The sequence below is a fragment of the Palaemon carinicauda genome, chromosome 25 (genome assembly GCF_036898095.1).
Source record: "Palaemon carinicauda isolate YSFRI2023 chromosome 25, ASM3689809v2, whole genome shotgun sequence".
In the NCBI taxonomy this organism is placed as follows: Eukaryota; Metazoa; Arthropoda; class Malacostraca; order Decapoda; family Palaemonidae; genus Palaemon; species Palaemon carinicauda.
The window spans coordinates 77,710,746-77,731,626 of NC_090749.1; the positions used below are offsets into that span (position 1 = coordinate 77,710,746).

The window sequence follows — 20,881 nt, forward strand, 5'->3', positions numbered from 1 at the left end:
CAATTAAAGCATTGCAATGGCTTCTGCTTGAAGGGTCTTACTTTAATCCTTTCGTTCTCGATAATAATATGAAAAGGTACATCAGCATCCTGGAACGTAAGGATTATCATTGATGTACCTGGGACTTTATGAACTTTCCATACATTTAATGGACACATGGCCAGTATCTCCTCCTCTGTAAAATCATATAGATCTCTGTTAAAAACTACGCCCCTTCCGTAGCTAAAATTTAGGTGGGGTTTGACATCTAACTTAATGTCATCATTACTTATTTTCATATTGGACAATATTACCGACTGTGTACTGGATTTGGCATGGATAAGGAAACTATTTTTTCCAAAACGAGATATATCGCCTGGTGCAATAGTTCCTACTTTTTCTGAATCAATTTGCATATTTTAAAATAATTCCCTGTAACCCTCTTTGATTCAGCTATAAGCCACATCGGTGGTTTTGGATTTCTCTGGGAGGGCATAACTAAATCTGCGTCTTTTTCCAACCAATCGGCAGGCCTGTACACATCCAAATCTTTTGGTACCTTATCGCAGAGAGCAGCCGCGACATTCAAGTTATCAATTTCAATATTATTCAAGTTACTTATTGCACTAAATGCTTCGTCATAACTACTATAAGATATCCATGAATCCCAAGTTTCAGCTTCAAGTTTCATCCTTATTTCTTTTATGCATCCATAGCATTCAAATGCTTTACATAGATCATCATAATTTGTATCTATTGAAATTTGTGTAACATGAAGGATTCGAAGTTTCCTCGTGTTACCTAAATTACTCGATTTTGAAATATCAGTAGAATGGTCCTTTCCCGTTCCGAGGTCATCAACAGAGCTTTCCCTTATCACATTAGCAGAGGTCGTCAACAGTGCCAGGGGAGAGTCAGTGTATCCAGGGGACGGGGGTTCGTTCCTTAAAGAATCCATTAGACGAGAGAGAGAAAAGGGTTAGTTTGATGTACCTGCTCGAGAATGTTAGGCCATCACACATCGGAAAGGAAATTTGCACTCTCCACTATCGGCACAATGAGAGTATACTTCCCAGATGGTCCACTCCATACCCTACCCGTTGGATAGCATCAAAACAGATATAGAGGCACAGGTGTAAGCTGAACCCGCCTGTTAGAAATGAGACCAAGAAATTATGGAATCATCCTCCCCATATCTATAATGACAGGCTTCCAGCCAAAAGCCGAGAGTCCTACCCCAAGCATTGGATCCCCCTGGATTCCGAAGACCCAACACTTGAAAATAGTTCTGCCAAAAAGGTCCAAACCATCTTCGGGATGGCTGAAATCATCCAATACTCTCAGATATAGCTTTGAATGCAAACACCTCCCAACCGTGATACCTCCTCCCACTCATCAAAGCAGGCAGCAATAAAGGATGTATGAACATCCCTGCCGGGGCTACAATGGATTTAGAAACATCCAAGCCATAGGAGAAAAAAAAATAATAAATATATATGTACATAATATATACACATATATAATGAGGGAAATTTTTCTCATAGAGTTTGGAAAGCGAGACTAAAGAAAGTTTATGAAATTAGGATAAAGTCGAAGTAATATTGAGACAAAGAAAAAGGTGAAAGAGAGAAATTTAGATTCGAACTGGGGGAGCAATTTCCCCAAGTTCGAGAGCCCTCTTGCCTGTCACCAAGTTTCAGCACGGGAATGAAATGCCGTGCTGAAGCTCAATGACTTCATCAAGGCATTCTCTCATTAAGAGGGTCCGTGGGAGGAGAGGATGAAGAAAAGAATAAGGGCCAAACAGATCTTTTCATTCATGCAGACTAACACCAGGTAACAATGCCCTCAACCTTCTGCTACTTGTCAATCAAGGGGCCTGAGGTTTAGACCCGCTGTTGTGAAGCCACCACAGAGCCGATAGAAACGTATCGAGCCTCCTGTGGGTCATGTCTTGCAGGTAAGGGGCTGAGAAGGAGGTCTGATGCTCAACATCCCCGCTTGAAGGACCTGCGTCACTGAATGATGCTCCATGAAGGGAAGGAACGTATCTAAACCCCTGACATCATGGGCTCTAGGGCGATGCGACGGAGAAGGGTCAGGATTAAAGGCAGGGTGTAGCACCCTGCGAATCCGGGACGAGATGGTACTCCTGGAGACCCTTCTCATCGTTACCCAGGATCCAAGAACGAGACTTGAGCCTGGAGAACGAACTGCAGCTTGCTCTTTGAAGACGCCAGCTCAGACTCCCTACCGGCAAGGTAGGAGATGGTTCGAGTAATCTGCTACAGGACAGAGACTCGAACCCTGGAAGGTGTCGAACAGCGGGTCCGGCACTCCCGGATTCTGAGTCTCGGCAACAAACCTCAGGGACGAACCTTAAAGTTGCCTCCCCCTAACCCCCTGAATGGGCAAAGTCGTAAGAGAGACCATGTGACTCGCTTGGCTGAAGATAGGCCAGCAGGAACACCGTCTACCCAGAAAGGTGGTGATCTGGGGACTTACGTAGTGGTTCGTCAGGGGGTCCCTTTAGAGACTCGAGGACTCGAACCACGTCCCAAGGAGGAGGTCTCACCTTCGACTGAGGGCAGGAGAGGACAAGGCTTCCCATGCGAAGGAAGAGTTTCAGCGGGGGAGAAATGTTTGTCCCTAGAACCTGGAGGCAAGACTTAAGGCTGAGGGATAGCCTTTCACAGTCGAAACTGAAAGGCACATTAATCCCGCAATCCCACCAGGGGCTCCGCCATTGCTGGTAGCGGCATCGTGTGGAGGGATGCCCTCTCCCCGACACCGGCCACAGAAACTCGCTCTTTCGCCTGGGAGACTACTGCGGAAGACTTGCGCAGGTGTCCAGGCCTCCTTTTCGCCACTTGTGGAAAAATCCTCTCTTTGAGGAGAAGCTGGAAAGACTCCCGGCGGGAGGTTGGAGCAAGCTATGAAGGCAACACATCGATGGTGTCCCACCGTTGCTGGAAAGCATCCTACCAGAGGGCCTTGGGATCCGTGACCGGGGAACAGTACAGCGGGAGCTTGCAGCTCAGTGCTGTAGCGAAACGGTCCACAGAGGGAGCCCCACCGAGACAGGACTTGTAGGCTACTCGAGGATCCAAAGACCACTCAGAATGTGGTGTCCGTGACACACTGCTCAAACTGTCGGCGAGCCCATTCCTTTGTCTGGAATCAAGCGAGTTGCTAAGGAGACCGAGGGGGACTCGGACCATCCCGGTATCTCTACCGCAGGATGGGATGGTTGTACTGAAAAGCACCTCCTTGTCTGGGCCAGAAAACCATCACTGTGGTGTTGTTGATCCTCATAACCACAGAGTAGTCCGCCAGGCTAGGTGGAGCTACTGAAGAGCCAGAAACACGGTTTCCATCTCTAGTAGGTCTAGAGAAGGTTCTTCCTGGTTCTGACCACCGGCCTGAGGACACGTGGGTCAGAACGTGGCCCCCCTCCCCCCTTTCCTTTGACGCGTCCGAAGACAGCATCAAGTTGGGGGAAGGACGAGAAGGACCACTCCCTATTGTAGGCCCTCGTCTGCTTCCCACCCCTATGGGTCCGTCTGTACCGGTTGTCCCCTAGGGGTCTCGGCATCTGGGGAGACGTGTCCCGACTCCCCCGCGCCCCGAGTCGCCACTGGAGAGAACTCATCCTGAGGCGACTGTGGAAACCAGACGGGCCAGGGAGGAGAGACGTAACAACCTTGGGTTGGGGGGTCTTCTCGCGTGAGGAAAAGTCTCGCGACCTTCCTTTGCCTCGATACCCTGTTGTCTGAAGGGAAGGCTTCAGGAGATAGGAGCCTAAGACCAGGCTCGGTATACCAGACTCTGAGAGGGCTGCGGGGAGGACTCCTCGAGGACCACCATGATCTTTAGAACTTGGTAAAGTCCGAGGAGCTTGTCCCGATGACGGAGAAGGGATGCCTTTGAGTCAGCCAGGATCGGCCAGTCACCCAGGAAACGGAGTGGCCGGATGCCGATCCTGACAGCCCGTGAAGAGATCCGAGTGGAAGTATCGGAGAACTGTTGAGGTGCTGTGGAGAGGCCGAAGCACAGCCCTTGAACTGGTATATCCGCCTTCCAGGCAAACTCCACAGTACTTCCTTGAAGATGGGTGAACCGGGACCGGAAGTACGAGTCCTACCGGACCAGAGTACACATGAAGTCTTGTGGTCTCACTGCAAAGCTGACCGCGTCTGCTGTCGCTATGCTGAGCGGAGACTGTTTGACAACCCTGTACAAAGTCGAGAAGGGAAGGAGATGATTAAGGAGGCCTCGGAACCCGTTGGCCACCTCTTGGAGGGGGCGTATCTCTGACATGGACTGAACTTCCACCCGGAGGGCCCGTCCCCTCACCGATCCCTACCCAGGGAGGAGGGAGGGGCTCAATACCAGCCGGGACTGTTGAAGAAGACAAGCTCGGAGAGCTGGCCCTCGGCCTAGTCTCTGGCGCTCTCCATTCCCTGAGACCAGGGCAAGCTGCACTGGCGTAAGGGAGTCCTTGGGTGAGTAGACTCGGTCCAGGACCGTATCCTTCCCTTACCGAAGAGGAATCTCTGGATCTGGGATCCCCTTGAGGTTTCTCCTGAGGGCCAGAACCTGCCAGGATGCAAGTTCCGACCCCTGGAGCTCCTCCTCCTGATGGACTGGCAGCGAGGTCTCCCATCCAAGGAGACTCTTCCTGGGGAGACTCGTAGACATGCCCCAAGGGTCCAACTGGATCCTGACGGATCCTTGCGGAAGACAGGGCCTTAGGATCCCTCCTAGGAGGGAAACAGGACCCCAGCGATGAAGGATGTAAGGCTTCGCCCCCTCCACACGATAGGACCCTCAGGAAGAGGCGGGGATTCTCCCTATGGAGTGAAGGGGGAGAGGTCCGGGCCTTCCGACCCTCCTGGGATGGGCAATGCTCATCCGCAGGGGAGGGGAGATGAAGTCTGAGGAGGGCTAATCGCCTGCGTAAGGACTCACGAAGGGACAGGATAGTTCTTGGGGAAGATACCATGCCAGGGATTCCTCTCACCCCCTTCAGGGGGAGAAGAAGCTGCTACTGATTAGTGACCCCAGTCAGAAGGCACAGGCTCATCACCTGCTTGAGCGCTCTGACGACGGCATCCCACCAGGGATGCCGACCAACCCTCGCGCTGACAGGGAGTCCCTCTGGAGGGAAGAGGATCTTTCGATCCTCTGTGGGAGATGACACATGAGGGTTCGCCCGTAGAGAATCTGCAATGAAGGGAGAAGAGACCTTTGACCTGTCCGGAAACCTCTCCCCCTCCGGAGAGGGCGCTGCTCTGCGCTGCGGGGAAGGGAAACGCGGAGGTGGCCTGACTGCCATAAGCCCTGATGTAAACAGGGCGCGGTCGAGTCGGAGAATGGTGCGCCAATCACGCTGACGATCGCGCGAAAAGCACAGGTCTGGGTAGCGCGTGAATAAAGCATACGTAGCAGAATAACCATGTCCGCGTACCCGTGTGAGCGTATCGGCATCCGCGTGAACGATCCCCGCGCTTGCGCGCGTATGAAGATCGCTGGCGCTTGCGCGTGAAAGATCGTGGGCGAGGGAAACCATCCCACGCGCGAACGATCTCGGCGAAAAAAGATCGCCGGTGCTAGCGCCGTCGGCGATTGCATGTGGCAAACTATCCCACGCGCGGAAGAATAACGCTGACGATCTTCGGTGCTTACGCGAGTACGAAGATCGTCGGCGCTAGCGCGAGAGAAGACCGTAGGAGTCAGTGAGCGGGCAACCATAGTGCCCGCGTGCGTATGATCTCCAACTATGTAAGACGATTGTTGCCGATTCGCGCGAGCAAGGACGATCTTCGACGCTCACGCGTAAGCGAAGATTGTTGGCGCTCGCGCGTGAGAGAAGATAGTCGGCGATCACAAGCAGGAAAACCTCGGTGCCCGCGTGCGGACGATCTACGACGATCGGAGGCGGGAAACCGCGCGCGGACGATCCATGCGATGATTGTGTGAGCCTCAATGGTCGCGCGCGGGAAACCATCCCGCAAACGGAACAATCTTTGGCGCTTACGCGTACTATGAAGATCGTCGGCGCTCGTGCGCCTAGCGCTAAATCCGAAGATCGGCGGCGAACGGCCGTCGACGATGGCGTGCGGAGAACCGCGCGAGGATGGCCTCGATGCCGTGCGCGTGAAACCATCCCGCGCACAGAACGATCATCGGAGCTTATGCGTACTAAGGAGATTGTCGGCGCTTGCGCGCTTAGCGCCGGATCCAAAGATCACTGGCTAACGGCCGTCGATGATCGCGTGCGGAGAACCGCGCACGGACGGCCTCGTTGTCACGCGCGGGAAACCATCCCGCGCAGAGACCGATCCTCGGCGCTTACGCGCACTAAGAAAATCGTTAGCGCTGGATGCGAAGATCGCCGGCTAACGACCGTTGTCGGGTTAACAATCTTCGACGATCGCGCGCGGAAGAACCACGAGCGGAAGGGCCTTGAAAATCGCGCGCGGGATGGTTTCCCATGCGCGGGCGATCTACAGTATTTATGCGTTAGCGCGTAGCAGAAGATTGTCGACTAACGATCCTCAGCGATCGCGAGATCGCGCGCGGGATGGTTTCCCGCGCGAGGGCGATCATCAACGCTTACTCGTTAGCGCGATCAGAAAGTTGTCGGCTAACGATCCTCGACGATCGCGAGATCACGAGCTGGAAATAATCCCGCACGCGGGCGGTCTTCCGCGCTTATGCGTGAGTGAAGATTGTAAGCCCCTGTGCAACAGAAGATCGTCGGAAATGGTTGAAGGATCGCTAACTCGTAGATCAGGAACTGGGATGTGTCCCTAAAAGGGAGGGCATCCCCTGAAGAGGACCAGGAGGTCTACTTCAGTGCCGACGATAAACTGATTGATTGATTGATTGATTGAAAGTTTTCTGGCATCCTGACATCTAAGGTCATTGACGCCGATACCATTTACTGTATATGAAAATTAAAAGAGAATTCGATTAAAACCATAAAAATTAAGAAGTCATTAAAATAGTTAAATAGTTTTCAGAAGACCTGCTTCTGAAATAAATCTAAAAATTCCGCTCGCATAGTAAGACACATCATGTCCAAGAATCTTGGCAAGGATAAACCTGCCATCCTCACCTTGAGCCTCAAACAGATATCTATTTCTTAAGTTAGTAAAATTAGGGCATTCGGTCAACAAATGCCTCACTGTTAAAGGTACTAAGCAGTCCTCGCAATACGGTTGGTGTTGGCCCTTCAGCAGAAACTCGTGTGTCAACCGTGTGTGACCAATACGGAGACGACAAAGAGTCGTCTCCCATTTTCGGGGAATCATGTTATACCTCCAAGGTGATATGATATTTGTTACTTCCCTCATTTTATTGCCGTCTTGACTGTCCCAGTGCTGTTGCCATTTATCACAAACCAATTTCTTGATGTAAGGTAGGAGATCGTTACATGGAATGGGATACCTCCTTGGTAACAACTCGGATGCCGCATTCTTCGCCAGTAAATCTGCCTTCTCATTCCCAGACACACCTACATGTGCTGGAACCCAACAAAATCGAACAGTTATACCTTTCCGTCCAATAATAAAAAGCCATTCTAAAATCTTTAAAACTAGAGGGTTACTAGAATTAAAAACTTCTAAAGCTTGAAGAACACTCCTTGCATCACTAAAAACTGTAAAATTACCCTCCTTTTCCAAAGCTATTTTCTCAATAGCGGTTAATATGCCATACAGTTCGGCAGTAAATATGGAAGCTGTTAGAGGAAGTGCACCTCTACAATTAAAATCATTACTATGTACTCCAAATCCAACGCCAGCATCAGATTTGGAGCCATCAGTATATATAAAAGTCGATCCCCTATGTTCTTCGACATGTTCCATAAAAAGAGGACTGGATTCTAAGTCAGTCATATTCTTCTTAACTCCAATAAAGTATTTACAAAATGATATGTCAGGTAATTTCCATGGAGGTGTTGATGATACCTTGAATGGAAGTACCTTATTTCTAATTATATCCAGACTACTTAAAAATCGTTTCACCCGAAAGCCATAAGGTTGAGGAGATTTTGGGTGCAACTCAAAGTATGATGCGTGTCTTACAAGGCTTGCAGTCTGAAAGGCTAGAGAGCTAGGGAGTCTTTGCAATCTAAACCAATACCGAAGAATGGAAGACATTCGGTAAAGGTCTAGAGGTAACTCTCCAGCATCAACAAGGAGACTTGGGATAGGCGAGGTTTTAAAAGCTCCAGTAGATAATCTAATACCTGCATGATGTATCGAGTCTAATATTTTTAACCGGCTTGGGGTGGCTGAAGAATATACCTCACAACCATAACTAATTTTGGAAAAAATCAAGGCCTTGTATAATTTTAAAATAGTATTGCGGTCTGCCCCCCATGATGTATGGGACAATACTTTTAAGATATTCAGAGCTTCAACACATTTAGCTTTTAGCGCTTTTAGGTGAGAAACCCATGTAAGTCTACAGTCAAATATCAAACCTAAAAATTTGGTTTCCGATACACATGGTATCCGTTGACCTTTAATGTATATATCCGGGTCTGGATGTACTCCCCGGATACGACAAAAATGGACAATGGTAGTTTTACTTGTCGAGAACTTAAATCCATTCATGTCAGCCCACTGGATAATTTTATCAATAGAGAGTTGGATTTTTCTCTCAACCATTGCCATTCTAGTGCCAGCAAATGATATTGAGAGATCATCCACAAATAATGTTGAGAGAACATCCTGGGGAATGGCTGAGGATATCCCATTAATTGCTAGTGCAAAAAGGGTTACACTCAGCACACTACCCTGAGGAACTCCTTCTTCCTGGCACTTACTCTCTGATAGAGTTTCCCCCACTCTCACTTGAAAAACTCTACGTGAAAGAAATGCCTGAATAAATAGTGGCAGCTCTCCTCTCAATCCCAATTCATGAATGGTTTTAAGAATACCATATCTCCATGTGGTATCATATGCCTTTTCAAGGTCAAAAAATACTGTAACATGGTGCTGTTTGGAAGCAAAGGCTTCACAAATAGATGACTCAAGTCGTATCAACACATCAGTCGTTGAGTGCATTTTTCGGAATCCACATTGAATCGGTGATAAAATACCTTTCTTTTCAAGGTACCATATCAGCCTTGCATTGACCATCTTCTCCATGATTTTACATAAACAAGATGTCAATGCAATAGGACGATAGTTTGCTGCTAAAAACTTGTCTTTACCGGGTTTTAAAAAGGCTAAAATAATGGCTAGTTCCCAAACACTTGGGTAGCTATGATCATGCCATATTCTATTAATAATACTTAAAATAAATAGCTTTGTATTAAAATGTACATGTTTAATCATTGCATATGGAATTCCATCGGGTCCAGGGGCTGTATCGTTGCAATGAGCAAGTGCGGAATCAAATTCTCTTTCAGTGAAAGGAGAATTATACGACTCTTCCCTTCTTGTTGCAAAATTTAAAATTTTCTTTTCTTCAGTGCTCCTATACTGGTGACCAGGGGCTCCTTCACACTTGCTGGATACATTTGAAAAATGATTAGCCAGGGCATTGCTAACTTCATTTGCTTCAGTTACATACTGGCCATTCACCTTCAACACTGGTGGTGGGTTGGGGGTGAATTTGCCAGCTATCTTTTTTACTTTCCTCCACACAGAAGATGGTGGTGTTCTACTGTTAATAGAGGAAACAAAAGACATCCATGACTGGCGCCTTGCTTCTTTCATGGCACGACGGAACTGTGCTCTACATTTCTTGTACATTATTAAATTCTCATCAGTTCTGCGTCTACGCAATCGTGTTAGAGATCTTCTTGTGGCTCTGTGGAGTGCAGTTAGTTCTGAAGACCACCACGGGACTGGTCGTCGTTTGAATAACCCTGTTGTTTTGGGAATTGAATTGACTCCTGCTGTATGAAGAGTTCCATTCAGTAGGTCTATGGCATCATCAACACTTTCAAACTGTTCTGCTCTCCCTTCGATTTCACTTAGCTCACAAAATTTAACCCAGTCTGCCTTGTCTAGATTCCAACGTGGCGATCTTTGCAAAGGCGGACCCTTGTTGGTGTTTATAATGATTGGTGCATGATCACTAGTATGCCAATCATCTAATGTCCTCCAATCAAAATCAAGAAGGCAGTTAGAGCTTGCAATTGAAAGGTCAATGCATGACAAAGTACCTGTCTGAACATGGAAGTGTGTGGGCTCTCCTGTATTAAGGAGTCCCACATCCTCATTCTCCACAATTGATGAGATAATATTGCCCCTTGTGTTGGCCAAAACATCACCCCATAAAGGATGTCTACCATTCATATCTCCCAGTAAGAGAAAAGGTTGAGGGAGTTGTTGAATGACCTCTGCTAAATCATCATATAAAATATTATCATTTGGAGGTAAGTACAGAGAGCATATTGTATATTTTCTCCCTATATCAATTTGTACAACAACTGCCTGCAGGGTTGTACGTATAGACATGGGTATTTGGGGAACATCTCGACGAATGTACATGAGACTTCCGCCATGGCTCCCTGCTTGTTGATTATATGGTGTTCTATAGCTAACATACTCTCGAGGACTAGGAGTGTTAGAATCAAGCATACTTTCCTGTAGACATACAATTATGGGGGAATGCTCATGAATTAGGAGCTTAAGTTCTTCATATTTTGCCCTCAAACCCTGACAGTTCCATTGCAAAATGGAGGAGAAAACTATGGATTATTTCTGGAAGACATCTTGGATGAGGTCTTCCCATTAGCAGTTTTTAATGTAACATTATTACCAGTAGGTTTCTTCAGAGGTGGTCTTGTTATGTTGGGTTTAACGTTGGTGATTTTCTTTGTATTCTTTTTATCTATTTGTTGAGGTGGATGGTGGACCTCAACTTGAATTTCTGATTTATTCAGTCCATCTTCTGGTTCATTAGAAACATCAACAGACAAAACATCAAATTTATTTGATGTCATAACCTTAACGTTTCTAATGGAGGGTGGAGAGAGAGATGGAGGTCTCTCTCTTTTGCGATTAATAGATGGTGGGATTCGAGGTTTTTGCACCTTTCCCACAACAGGTGCATCAGGTAAGTTAGTCTTAAGTGGAACCTCCATCAGATCAGGCAAGGACATGGCCTGAGAGAGGTTTGTATTACTTTTTGTAATGGCGGCTGAAGGCTGTACAGCAATGGGCAATGACCTAGTGTTAATACACCGTGGTAAAGCCTCAGGAGGTGATAAGGTTACCTCGTTATTTGACATTTTGTCAGATAGTATACTTTTTTTGGAGCTATTGGCAGTGCTAGGTTGGTTTGATTTTAATGCCTTAGCATATGTATTTGATTTATTTAATAATCTTTTGGCATGGGTCACACTTATGTGTTCTAAGTTTGATTTGTTGAGGGCAGCTTCCTCCAACTTATATAGCTCGCAAATCTTGTCTGTGGATTTGTGATTCGAGCTGCAATTTAAACACCTGGCTCCAAGTGCACACTCTCCATGGTAAGATTTGGAGCAAATACCACACATCTTCTCATTTTTGCAAACTTTGGACGGGTGCCCAAATTTAAAACAATTAAAGCATTGCAATGGCTTCTGCTTGAAGGGTCTTACTTTAATCCTTTCGTTCTCGATAATAATATGAAAAGGTACATCAGCATCCTGGAACGTAAGGATTATCATTGATGTACCTGGGACTTTATGAACTTTCCAAACATTTAATGGACACATGGCCAGTATCTCCTCCTCTGTAAAATCATATAGGTCTCTGTTAAAAACTACGCCCCTTCCGTAGCTAAAATTTAGGTGGGGTTTGACATCTAACTTAATGTCATCATTATTTATTTTCATATTGGACAATATTACCGACTGTGTACTGGATTTGGCATGGATAAGGAAACTATTTTTTCCAAAACGAGATATATCGCCTGGTGCAATAGTTCCTACTTTTTTCTGAATCAATTTGCATATTTTAAAATAATTCCCTGTAACCCCCTTTGATTCAGCTATAAGCCACATCGGTGGTTTTGGATTTCTCTGGGAGGGCATGACTAAATCTGTGCCTTTTTCCAACCAATCGGCAGGCCTGTACACATCTAAATCTTTTGGTACCTTATCGCAGAGAGCAGCCGCGACATTCAAGTTATTAATTTTAATATTATTCAAATTACTTATTGCACTAAATGCTTCGTCATAACTACTATAAGATATCCATGAATCCCAAGTTTCAGCTTCAAGTTTCATCCTTATTTCTTTTATGCATCCATAGCATTCAAATGCTTTACATAGATCATCATAATTTGTTTCTATTGAAATTTGTGTAACATGGAGGATTCGAAGTTTCCTCGTGTTACCCAAATTACTCGATTTAGAAATATCAGTAGAATGGTCCTTTCCCGTTCCGAGGTCATCAACAGAGCTATCCCTTATCACATTAGCAGAGGTCGTCAACAGTGCCGGGGGAGAGTCAGCGTATCCAAGGGATGGGGGTTCGTTCCTTAAAGAATCCATAATAGTAAAGAGAGGGAAAAGAGTTAGTTTGATGTACCTGCTCGAGAATGTTAGGCCATCACGCGTCGGAAAGGAAATTTGCACTCTCTACTATCGGCACAATGAGAGTATACTTCCCAGATGGTCCACTCCATACCCTACCCGAAGGATAGCTAAGCTGAAATTTGAACATTCTACAATGGTAGTTAGGAAAACTCTTCAAAACAATTCACCAAATTTATTATAAACATTTCAGAAAAATAAAAATGCTATAAATGTTCTATTTCGATTGCTTGAAGGTGGTTATATCTAGGGGTAATTTCCAAACTACTTTCAGCTTTTCCAACCTCACCTGTATAAACAACAAAAATGAATATATCAAAATATAATAAAAGAAAGGAAATTATATAAATTCAATTTGAACAAAGTATATATGAATAAATCGTAAATTGCATATATGATCTATATAAACCTAATAAGCCATTACCGATAATGTTGGAAGTGCTCGCCAATGTAAGAAACAGGGAATTTATCCTCGGACTAAGCCACTTCAATTAAACATATGGATAAATGATATCCTGGAAAATGAAATACATTCCGACATCAAACACTGTCCTGAAGCTATAAATATAAGCAATATAATTTTATATAATGTATTCACTATAACATTCACCCTTCGAATTAAATCTAATATAAAGTCTTACCAATAATATAAATAAGAAAGATGAACGCAGGATGATAACCCAGGACGACCTAGCTTCACCAATTATACCTAAGCGAAAGTATTGTAAAAGTATCAAAATTAGTTTAATAGTACACTATATATATCTATCAGAGAGGAAGGAATTTATTTCAATATTGGTGCTTTGAAGGCTTAAGGCAACGGATAATGATTACCATTAAACATTACGAAACCCCTAACAATGCTTGGTTCTCACCTTTATCCATGCAAGCTATGAGACGAGTTCGAATGCTCTCGAAGTTTAAAGTTTCATGCCGAAGGAAGCTCAGAGTCCAAATTAAGGGAAGTTAGTTCATGATGAATAACTTCGTAAATGTGTTAACACTTGAATCACGTAACCCGGACATGGTTCGATAAAATAGCAACACAGTACAAATTCAATGATAAAAATCTTGTAGTACAAGTTCAATGCAGCTAAAATCTTCGAGTCCAGATACTGCCAGTGAAGATATGGACGGTATGGTTTGCTAGGCCAGACTGACTTGGGTATATCCATGAACCTCCCAAGTAAAGAGAAAATGGCGTGATTAGCAGGCTTGTTAGCTAATTACTTAGCTCGTAGTAAGCAAGCAGGACTTAGATGGTACCAAGCATATAAATGTAATTTAACTAGTTATTTTAATAGTTTAAGAGAAAAGTCCTCCTTACTTCAATAAATACATATATAAATATACTAATAAACTAACGTAAGAAATACTAATTTCCGTTTAGTCCACGGAAGAGGATGAAGATTTTTCAAAGGTAAAAAATCTTCATCGCTGTAAATGAACATATGAAATTAGAGCAAAATTTTTCTTGTTCTTTCCTCACTTACCGTAGCAGCTTTTCTTTTAGGCCGCGAGGAAATTTTCTTTCTATCAGCACCAGGAACATTCTTATTATCAGTATTACAAACTACATCATCAGTAGTATTAATTTCAAGGAAAGGAATTATTTGACTTGCATGTAACTTACTAATCTTTTTAGTTTTCCCTTTCAGTACAGTTACTTGTGTCACCTCTCCCAAATCATTACTTACAACTTCGCGAACTAATCCTAGGGGATAATTACTCCTTTTAGTATGTTCCTCCTTCACAAGAACTACATCTCCTGGCTTTATCAATGCATGAGAAACCGGACGATACCTGTCCTTTCGGTCAATAGCTTGATATAATAAATTACCTAAAAACTCATTATGATAAATATTATTAAGATTTTCTTTAACCTTGCACAACCCCTGGTAACTCCTCTTTATGTCTCTGGAATCAAAATCTGGATCTTGTGGAATGCTCTGCAATTCAGGAATCAAATTTAAAGAAGACAGCTCATACCCTCTGATCAAATGTTCAGGGGTGATTGGTTCAGGAAGAGAATCTTTACTATCATTTCTAACAACTTCCTTAAAAGCTATGGGACGTCTATTAGCGAGATGGATCACATTACATACTAAAAATTCAAAATCCGAATAGGATAAAATGTTATTCTTTATTGCTCCAAAAATTAACCTTTTTACCATTTTAACGCACACCTCAACCATAGATCCCAACTGACTAGCACCTTTGGAATATTGTTGAAAGGAAAGAGGGGCAACATTATTTTCTTCAAAATAAAGTAAAGTTTCTGGATCCCTGATAAACGATGTAATAATATTAGCTCCGGCTACAAGCTGCGATCCCTGATCACTAATGCACAACTGAGGGATCCCATACTCCAAACAATGCATCTGAAAAGCTCTTAAAAATTCACTTACATTTAAACTTTTAACTATCTTCATATTAATTGCTCTAGACCAAGTACAAGTCAAACATAATAACCATACTTTATGTGTCCCACCACTAACTTTAACTGAAAATGGACCAAGATAATCTATAAATATATTGGCAAAAGGTACATTAGATGGATTACAACGGAAATCTCTATAGGAATTCTGATTAAGTTTAATGCTACGACTATTGAACCGACGGCAATGAACACACTGCTTCAAAGCTTTCTTAACAGTAGAAAAATGTTTGGGTATGAAATAATTTCTTCTTAATTCGGTCAATACGGCATAACTACCAGAATGAAGTAATTTATCATGAGCATTCATTATAATAAGTCTTGTGAGATAACTATCATTAGGCAGTAGAATGGGAAACTTGTTATCTTTGTTTAAATACCACTTCTTAAATTTACTTCTTACTCTAAGCAAACCTTGCTCATCAAAAAATATGTTAAACTTTGTCACAATAGATGGAATGTCTTTAATAGGCACATTAACTTGACTGAAATATTCAAAAACTTCAGAAAAATATTTCTTCTGCTCAAAAGATATCAATAAATTAAGGGCTTGAACAAAGTAGGGAGTACTAAAATCGTCATTATCACACTTCAACCCTGCTCTAACTTTCCATTTCTGGACACACATCAAAACTCTCCGATATACTAGCACTAGTCTCCTAAAACTGGAAAACCTGTTAATATCAATGAGAGGCTCCGCACTGGACAAAAGCACAGAAAGACCATGGGAACAATTGCTCTCTTCACCAATTTCAAATGCTGGTATTGTGACTGATAGCTCTGGAATATTGGCTTCATCCAAACTAGGTCCTGAAAAATAATTTGAATTCATGAGCTGATTATACGACACACATCTTGTCACCAAATCTGCAGGATTTGCCTTACCAGAAACAAATTTAAAAGTGACAGGAAACATTTCACACTTTCTCTGAATATTATGAATCCTGTTGCGAACAAATGTTGTGTGTTTATTCATTTTATCTAGTTTAGATGAAGATGCATTAAGCCAATGTAAAGCACAAATGGAATCTGTATATAAAGTTATATTCACAATCTGTAGAGGCTTCATGCAATGTGACCCAGATAAGTCATTGAAAATTTCCATAGCACATTCTACTCCTAAACTTATTGCATTTAACTCAAGGGCTGGTATCGACTTGCCATCTAGCTGTTTATTAACTAGCCTATTTTTGGCATGAACGAAGCTAAGCTTATTAGACTCATTATGAAGCAAATAAAGGACACATCCATATATATCACGACTGGCATCTGTAAACACTAAAATACTATATTCACCATTACGAGGACCAACAGATCTAGAAATACGTAAAGGTGCTGCTCTGTTACACTGCTTTGAAATATTTTGCCATTCCTTCTGCAACTCCTGAGATAGTATTTGATCCCATCCAAGTTTCTTTCGACACTGTAATTTATGCATAAATAATCTACACCTGTTAAATAATGGCATATTAAATCCAAAGATATCGAACTGGGAAGCAATAGTTTGCAATATGGACCTTTTAGTCTTAGCTTCAGCATTTAGATTAATGGGCTTTGTAAATATCTCATCAGAGTACCTATCCCATGTTAGACCGAACAGTTTATTTGTTTCAGGAGTGACTACTTTATTCTCTACATCAATTACATCCTGTAAATCCCTATCATTAGTGACAATCTGTTGAACCTTGAAATTGTATGGCTCAAAAATACATGGAATCTGTTTATAAGCCCAATATAAACTCTCTGAATCATTGAAAGTGACAGCTCCATTATCCATATATATAAGTGAATATATTAAATGCTTCAATTCAGACAACATTGACTGGTCAGATGCTTGTGCAACTAATATGTAATACAGAGATATCATAAGTAAAAATGGGCTGCATCTCAATCCAAACGGAAGCCTAACATTCTTAAATGCAACCAAGGAAAAATCTCCCTTACTAACATTCTTGTACCAGTAAAACAGTAATCTAGCTTGGTCAGCTTCACTTAAAGCAAGCATATTAAACGCCTTCTGCAAATCAAAAACTAACAAATAATTATCAAACCGTAAATTAAGGAAAGATGATGACAATTTCTGATTCAAAATAGGTCCTGAAAACATACACTGGTTATGTGATAAAGATGTGCTTTTAGAAGATTCCTTGAGATTAGACAAAAACACTACCCTACATTTAGTCGACTCTCTGTCTAGCTTAAAAATAGGCATATGAGGCAAAAAAGAGAAGTAGGGATGTTCAGCCTTGTAAACCTCTAAATCATATATTGGCTCAATGATACCCAACTTAATCTGCTCTTTAAAAGTTTGATCAACTAATTGTAAATGACCTTCATTCTTCCTGAGCTTCTTAAGGTTTGACCTAAGTATGAGCTTAGATAACACCTCATTTTTAGAAAGTAAATGAGACACTTTGGTATTCCATGACAAAGGAACTTCTATCCTTCCGTCAGATCTTCTACTAATCTGTTTTAAAGTAAATTCAGTTAACTTTTCGTCAAGGTCTGTATTAGTTTCACAATAATTCGTTTGATCATAATTCAAGAAATATTTGCACTCAGATTCGAGAATTTGATCAGTGGCACGCTGCAATTGTCCCTCCAAAATATCACCCTTATCATTAAGGACTGAAAAAAATGTATTAGTAGTAAACCCTGATAGGCAATTTTCTTCCAAAATATCAACACTATTGCTAAGAAAAAAAGAATTGCTATAAACATGGATATTAGAACAATTAGCTTCCTTACTTACTGATAAACAAGCTCCCAATCCCCCATCTGTACCTCTGAAATTGGCAAGCAAAGCTTCAATATTACCAGTGAGCATTATTCCTACCTTAGATTCAATGTACACAGAGGGACTCACATTACCAATCACTATCTCGTTTCCCGTTAAGCAACTGAAAGAATCTGTGCCCAGCAAAAGATGCACATTATCAATTTTCCTCAAATTACTATTCAACAATTTATCAGCAAGAACTAACCCTTTACTGTGCACAGCTTCAACAAGTTCACCAAGAAAGGGTAACTCCAAATTAATGCTTATCTCCGGAACCACAATTGCCGAAATATGCTCCACTGAATCTCCAATCCTAAGAGGCATCTTAATAACTTTAGTACAGTACCTTTTACTCTCATTAAAACCCTTGACAGTGAGCTCAATGTTTGAGTGAACAATTTTAAACTTGTGTGAATTTGCTAATCTAGCAGACACAAATGTACTCTGAGAACCGCTGTCCTTCAAACCCCTATAGACACTATCATTGCCCTCAAGAGAAAAAGTAAATGTGGGCAATATGGAATTCGTCGAGTACTGGTGTGTTACAGCAACTCCACTGCTAGCCTCCTGTTTGGCATTAGAATTAAGTTTATTAGTCCGAGATGATCCATCCCTTGCAGATTCTGACACACAAAGGTAACTCATGTGATAACCATTACAATTTATGCAACGCTTTTTAAACCTAAACCTACACTCGCTAGACATATGGTTTAACATTCCACATTTTACACAACCTCCGAAAGACTCAATTATGTGAACTTTTTCTGCAGGAGTAGAGAATTTCTGACATTTATTAACATAATGATTAGTTTCCTTACTATCACTTCTACTACAAAGGAGACAGTTTGGTACAGAAGATTTACTTTCCATTACTTTAGTTTTAATGGCCAAACTATCAGTACTGTCTTTAACAGGAGTATTTCTGAACTTATTTCTAAACTTAATCTCTTGAGGAGTTTTACCTTTAGTACTTTCGTACCTCTCACTAGCATTAAAAAAATTATCGAGAATATCATCCAAAGAGGGGTGAGTTTTCGTGGTGATTTGAACCAAGTGACTCTTGAAATTATCATTAATTCCACGCCAAGCAAAAAACCTTGTAAACTCATTAGCATCAATTTTTAACGTCCTAACAGCCTCACAAATAGTTCTCAGATTTGAGATATATATGAAAGGATCATCCTTCTCTCCAAGCTTAAGATTCAACAATTTCTGGATGGTAGAATTTATTCTAGCTTCTTTAGAAGCAAAAGCTGAAACCAACAACTCCTTGGCATCTTTATAAGATTGCTTGTCAGCTTCTAAGCTATACAACAAATACTTAGCCCTACCATCTATTTGCTGTTTTAGTAAAAGCAACAAATCCCTATCTGGATAACTAAATGCACTGGTTGTGTTTTCAAACTCGGTTATGAACCTTAAAAAATCTTCCCCTTCTCTACTACTAAATTTCGGAAGAGGAGCTGTGGGCTGCTTAAGCAAACTTCTAGCAGTATCAGTTACATTAGAACAAGGATTTGCAGAAACATCCAGCAAGGGCAATAACCTTTCTATTTTATCCAAATAATCTTGACATGAATTTAATTCAGTTTCTAAATCAGCCTCAACTACAGTTTCTCTATCAAAAAATTTCTCGGCTAGAATCTTACTATCGAGATCAGACAACTTTTCCTTATAATGTAAGAGAATAGCTCTCTCAGACAAACGCTCAGAAGGATTAAAGGAATCATAATTATTAACATTATTAAAACATTCAGTGACCTTTTTCCTAATAGTCTTCCGCTGACCTACAAATACCTGTAACTTATTCATAATTAACAAAATATAACGAGCTAGAAAAGAAAATTGATTATTGGACTCTGAGCAACCCTCAAACACAAGAATTTTACTCCGGCAAATTCAGCTGTCTCCATCAAAGCCCCACGTTGGGCGCCATAAGCTGAAATTTGAACATTCTACAATGGTAGTTAGGAAAACTCTTCAAAACAATTCACCAAATTTATTATAAACATTTCAGAAAAATAAAAATGCTATAAATGTTCTATTTCGATTGCTTGAAGGTGGTTATATCTAGGGGTAATTTCCAAACTACTTTCAGCTTTTCCAACCTCACCTGTATAAACAACAAAAATGAATATATCAAAATATAATAAAAGAAAGGAAATTATATAAATTCAATTTGAACAAAGTATATATGAATAAATCGTAAATTGCATATATGATCTATATAAACCTAATAAGCCATTACCGATAATGTTGGAAGTGCTCGCCAATGTAAGAAACAGGGAATTTATCCTCGGACTAAGCCACTTCAATTAAACATATGGATAAATGATATCCTGGAAAATGAAATACATTCCGACATCAAACACTGTCCTGAAGCTATAAATATAAGCAATATAATTTTATATAATGTATTCACTATAACATTCACCCTTCGAATTAAATCTAATATAAAGTCTTACCAATAATATAAATAAGAAAGATGAACGCAGGATGATAACCCAGGACGACCTAGCTTCACCAATTATACCTAAGCGAAAGTATTGTAAAAGTATCAAAATTAGTTTAATAGTACACTATATATATCTATCAGAGAGGAAGGAATTTATTTCAATATTGGTGCTTTGAAGGCTTAAGGCAACGGATAATGATTACCATTAAACATTACGAAACCCCTAACAATGCTTGGTTCTCACCTTTATCCATGCAAGCTATGAGACGAGTTCGAATGCTCTCGAAGTTTAAAGTTTCATGCCGAAGGAAGCTCAGAGTCCAAATTAAGGGAAGTTAGTTCATGATGAATAACTTCGTAAATGTGTTAACACTTGAATCACGTAACCCGGACATGGTTCGATAAAATAGCAACACAGTACAAATTCAATGATAAAAATCTTGTAGTACAAGTTCAATGCAGCTAAAATCTTCGAGTCCAGATACTGCCAGTGAAGATATGGACGGTATGGTTTGCTAGGCCAGACTGACTTGGGTATATCCATGAACCTCCCAAGTAAAGAGAAAATGGCGTGATTAGCAGGCTTGTTAGCTAATTACTTAGCTCGTAGTAAGCAAGCAGGACTTAGATGGTACCAAGCATATAAATGTAATTTAACTAGTTATTTTAATAGTTTAAGAG

The 20,881-nt window shown here is 41.8% G+C and overlaps 2 protein-coding genes across 4 annotated transcripts in view; both read right to left on the reverse strand.

The window, feature by feature from the left end:
• The window catches only part of LOC137618669 (gastrula zinc finger protein XlCGF57.1-like), a 103,909-nt gene that overhangs the window by 42,906 nt on the left and 40,122 nt on the right, over positions 1–20,881 (reverse strand). The window lies entirely within an intron of this gene.
• LOC137618665 (uncharacterized) lies at positions 13,600–20,386 on the reverse strand. Its single transcript, XM_068348801.1, has 2 exons — positions 19,994–20,386; positions 13,600–19,858 (listed from the first exon to the last, which is right to left on the reverse strand). The coding sequence occupies exon 2, from the start codon at positions 19,555–19,557 to the stop codon at positions 13,987–13,989; it is 5,571 nt and encodes a 1,856-aa protein (XP_068204902.1). The 5' UTR covers positions 19,558–19,858; positions 19,994–20,386; the 3' UTR covers positions 13,600–13,986.

Bases quoted from the DNA above. Each gene is read 5' to 3' on its own strand.
- LOC137618665 (XM_068348801.1), bottom strand. From the start codon at position 19,557: ATGAATAAGTTACAGGTATTTGTAGGTCAGCGGAAGACTATTAGGAAA.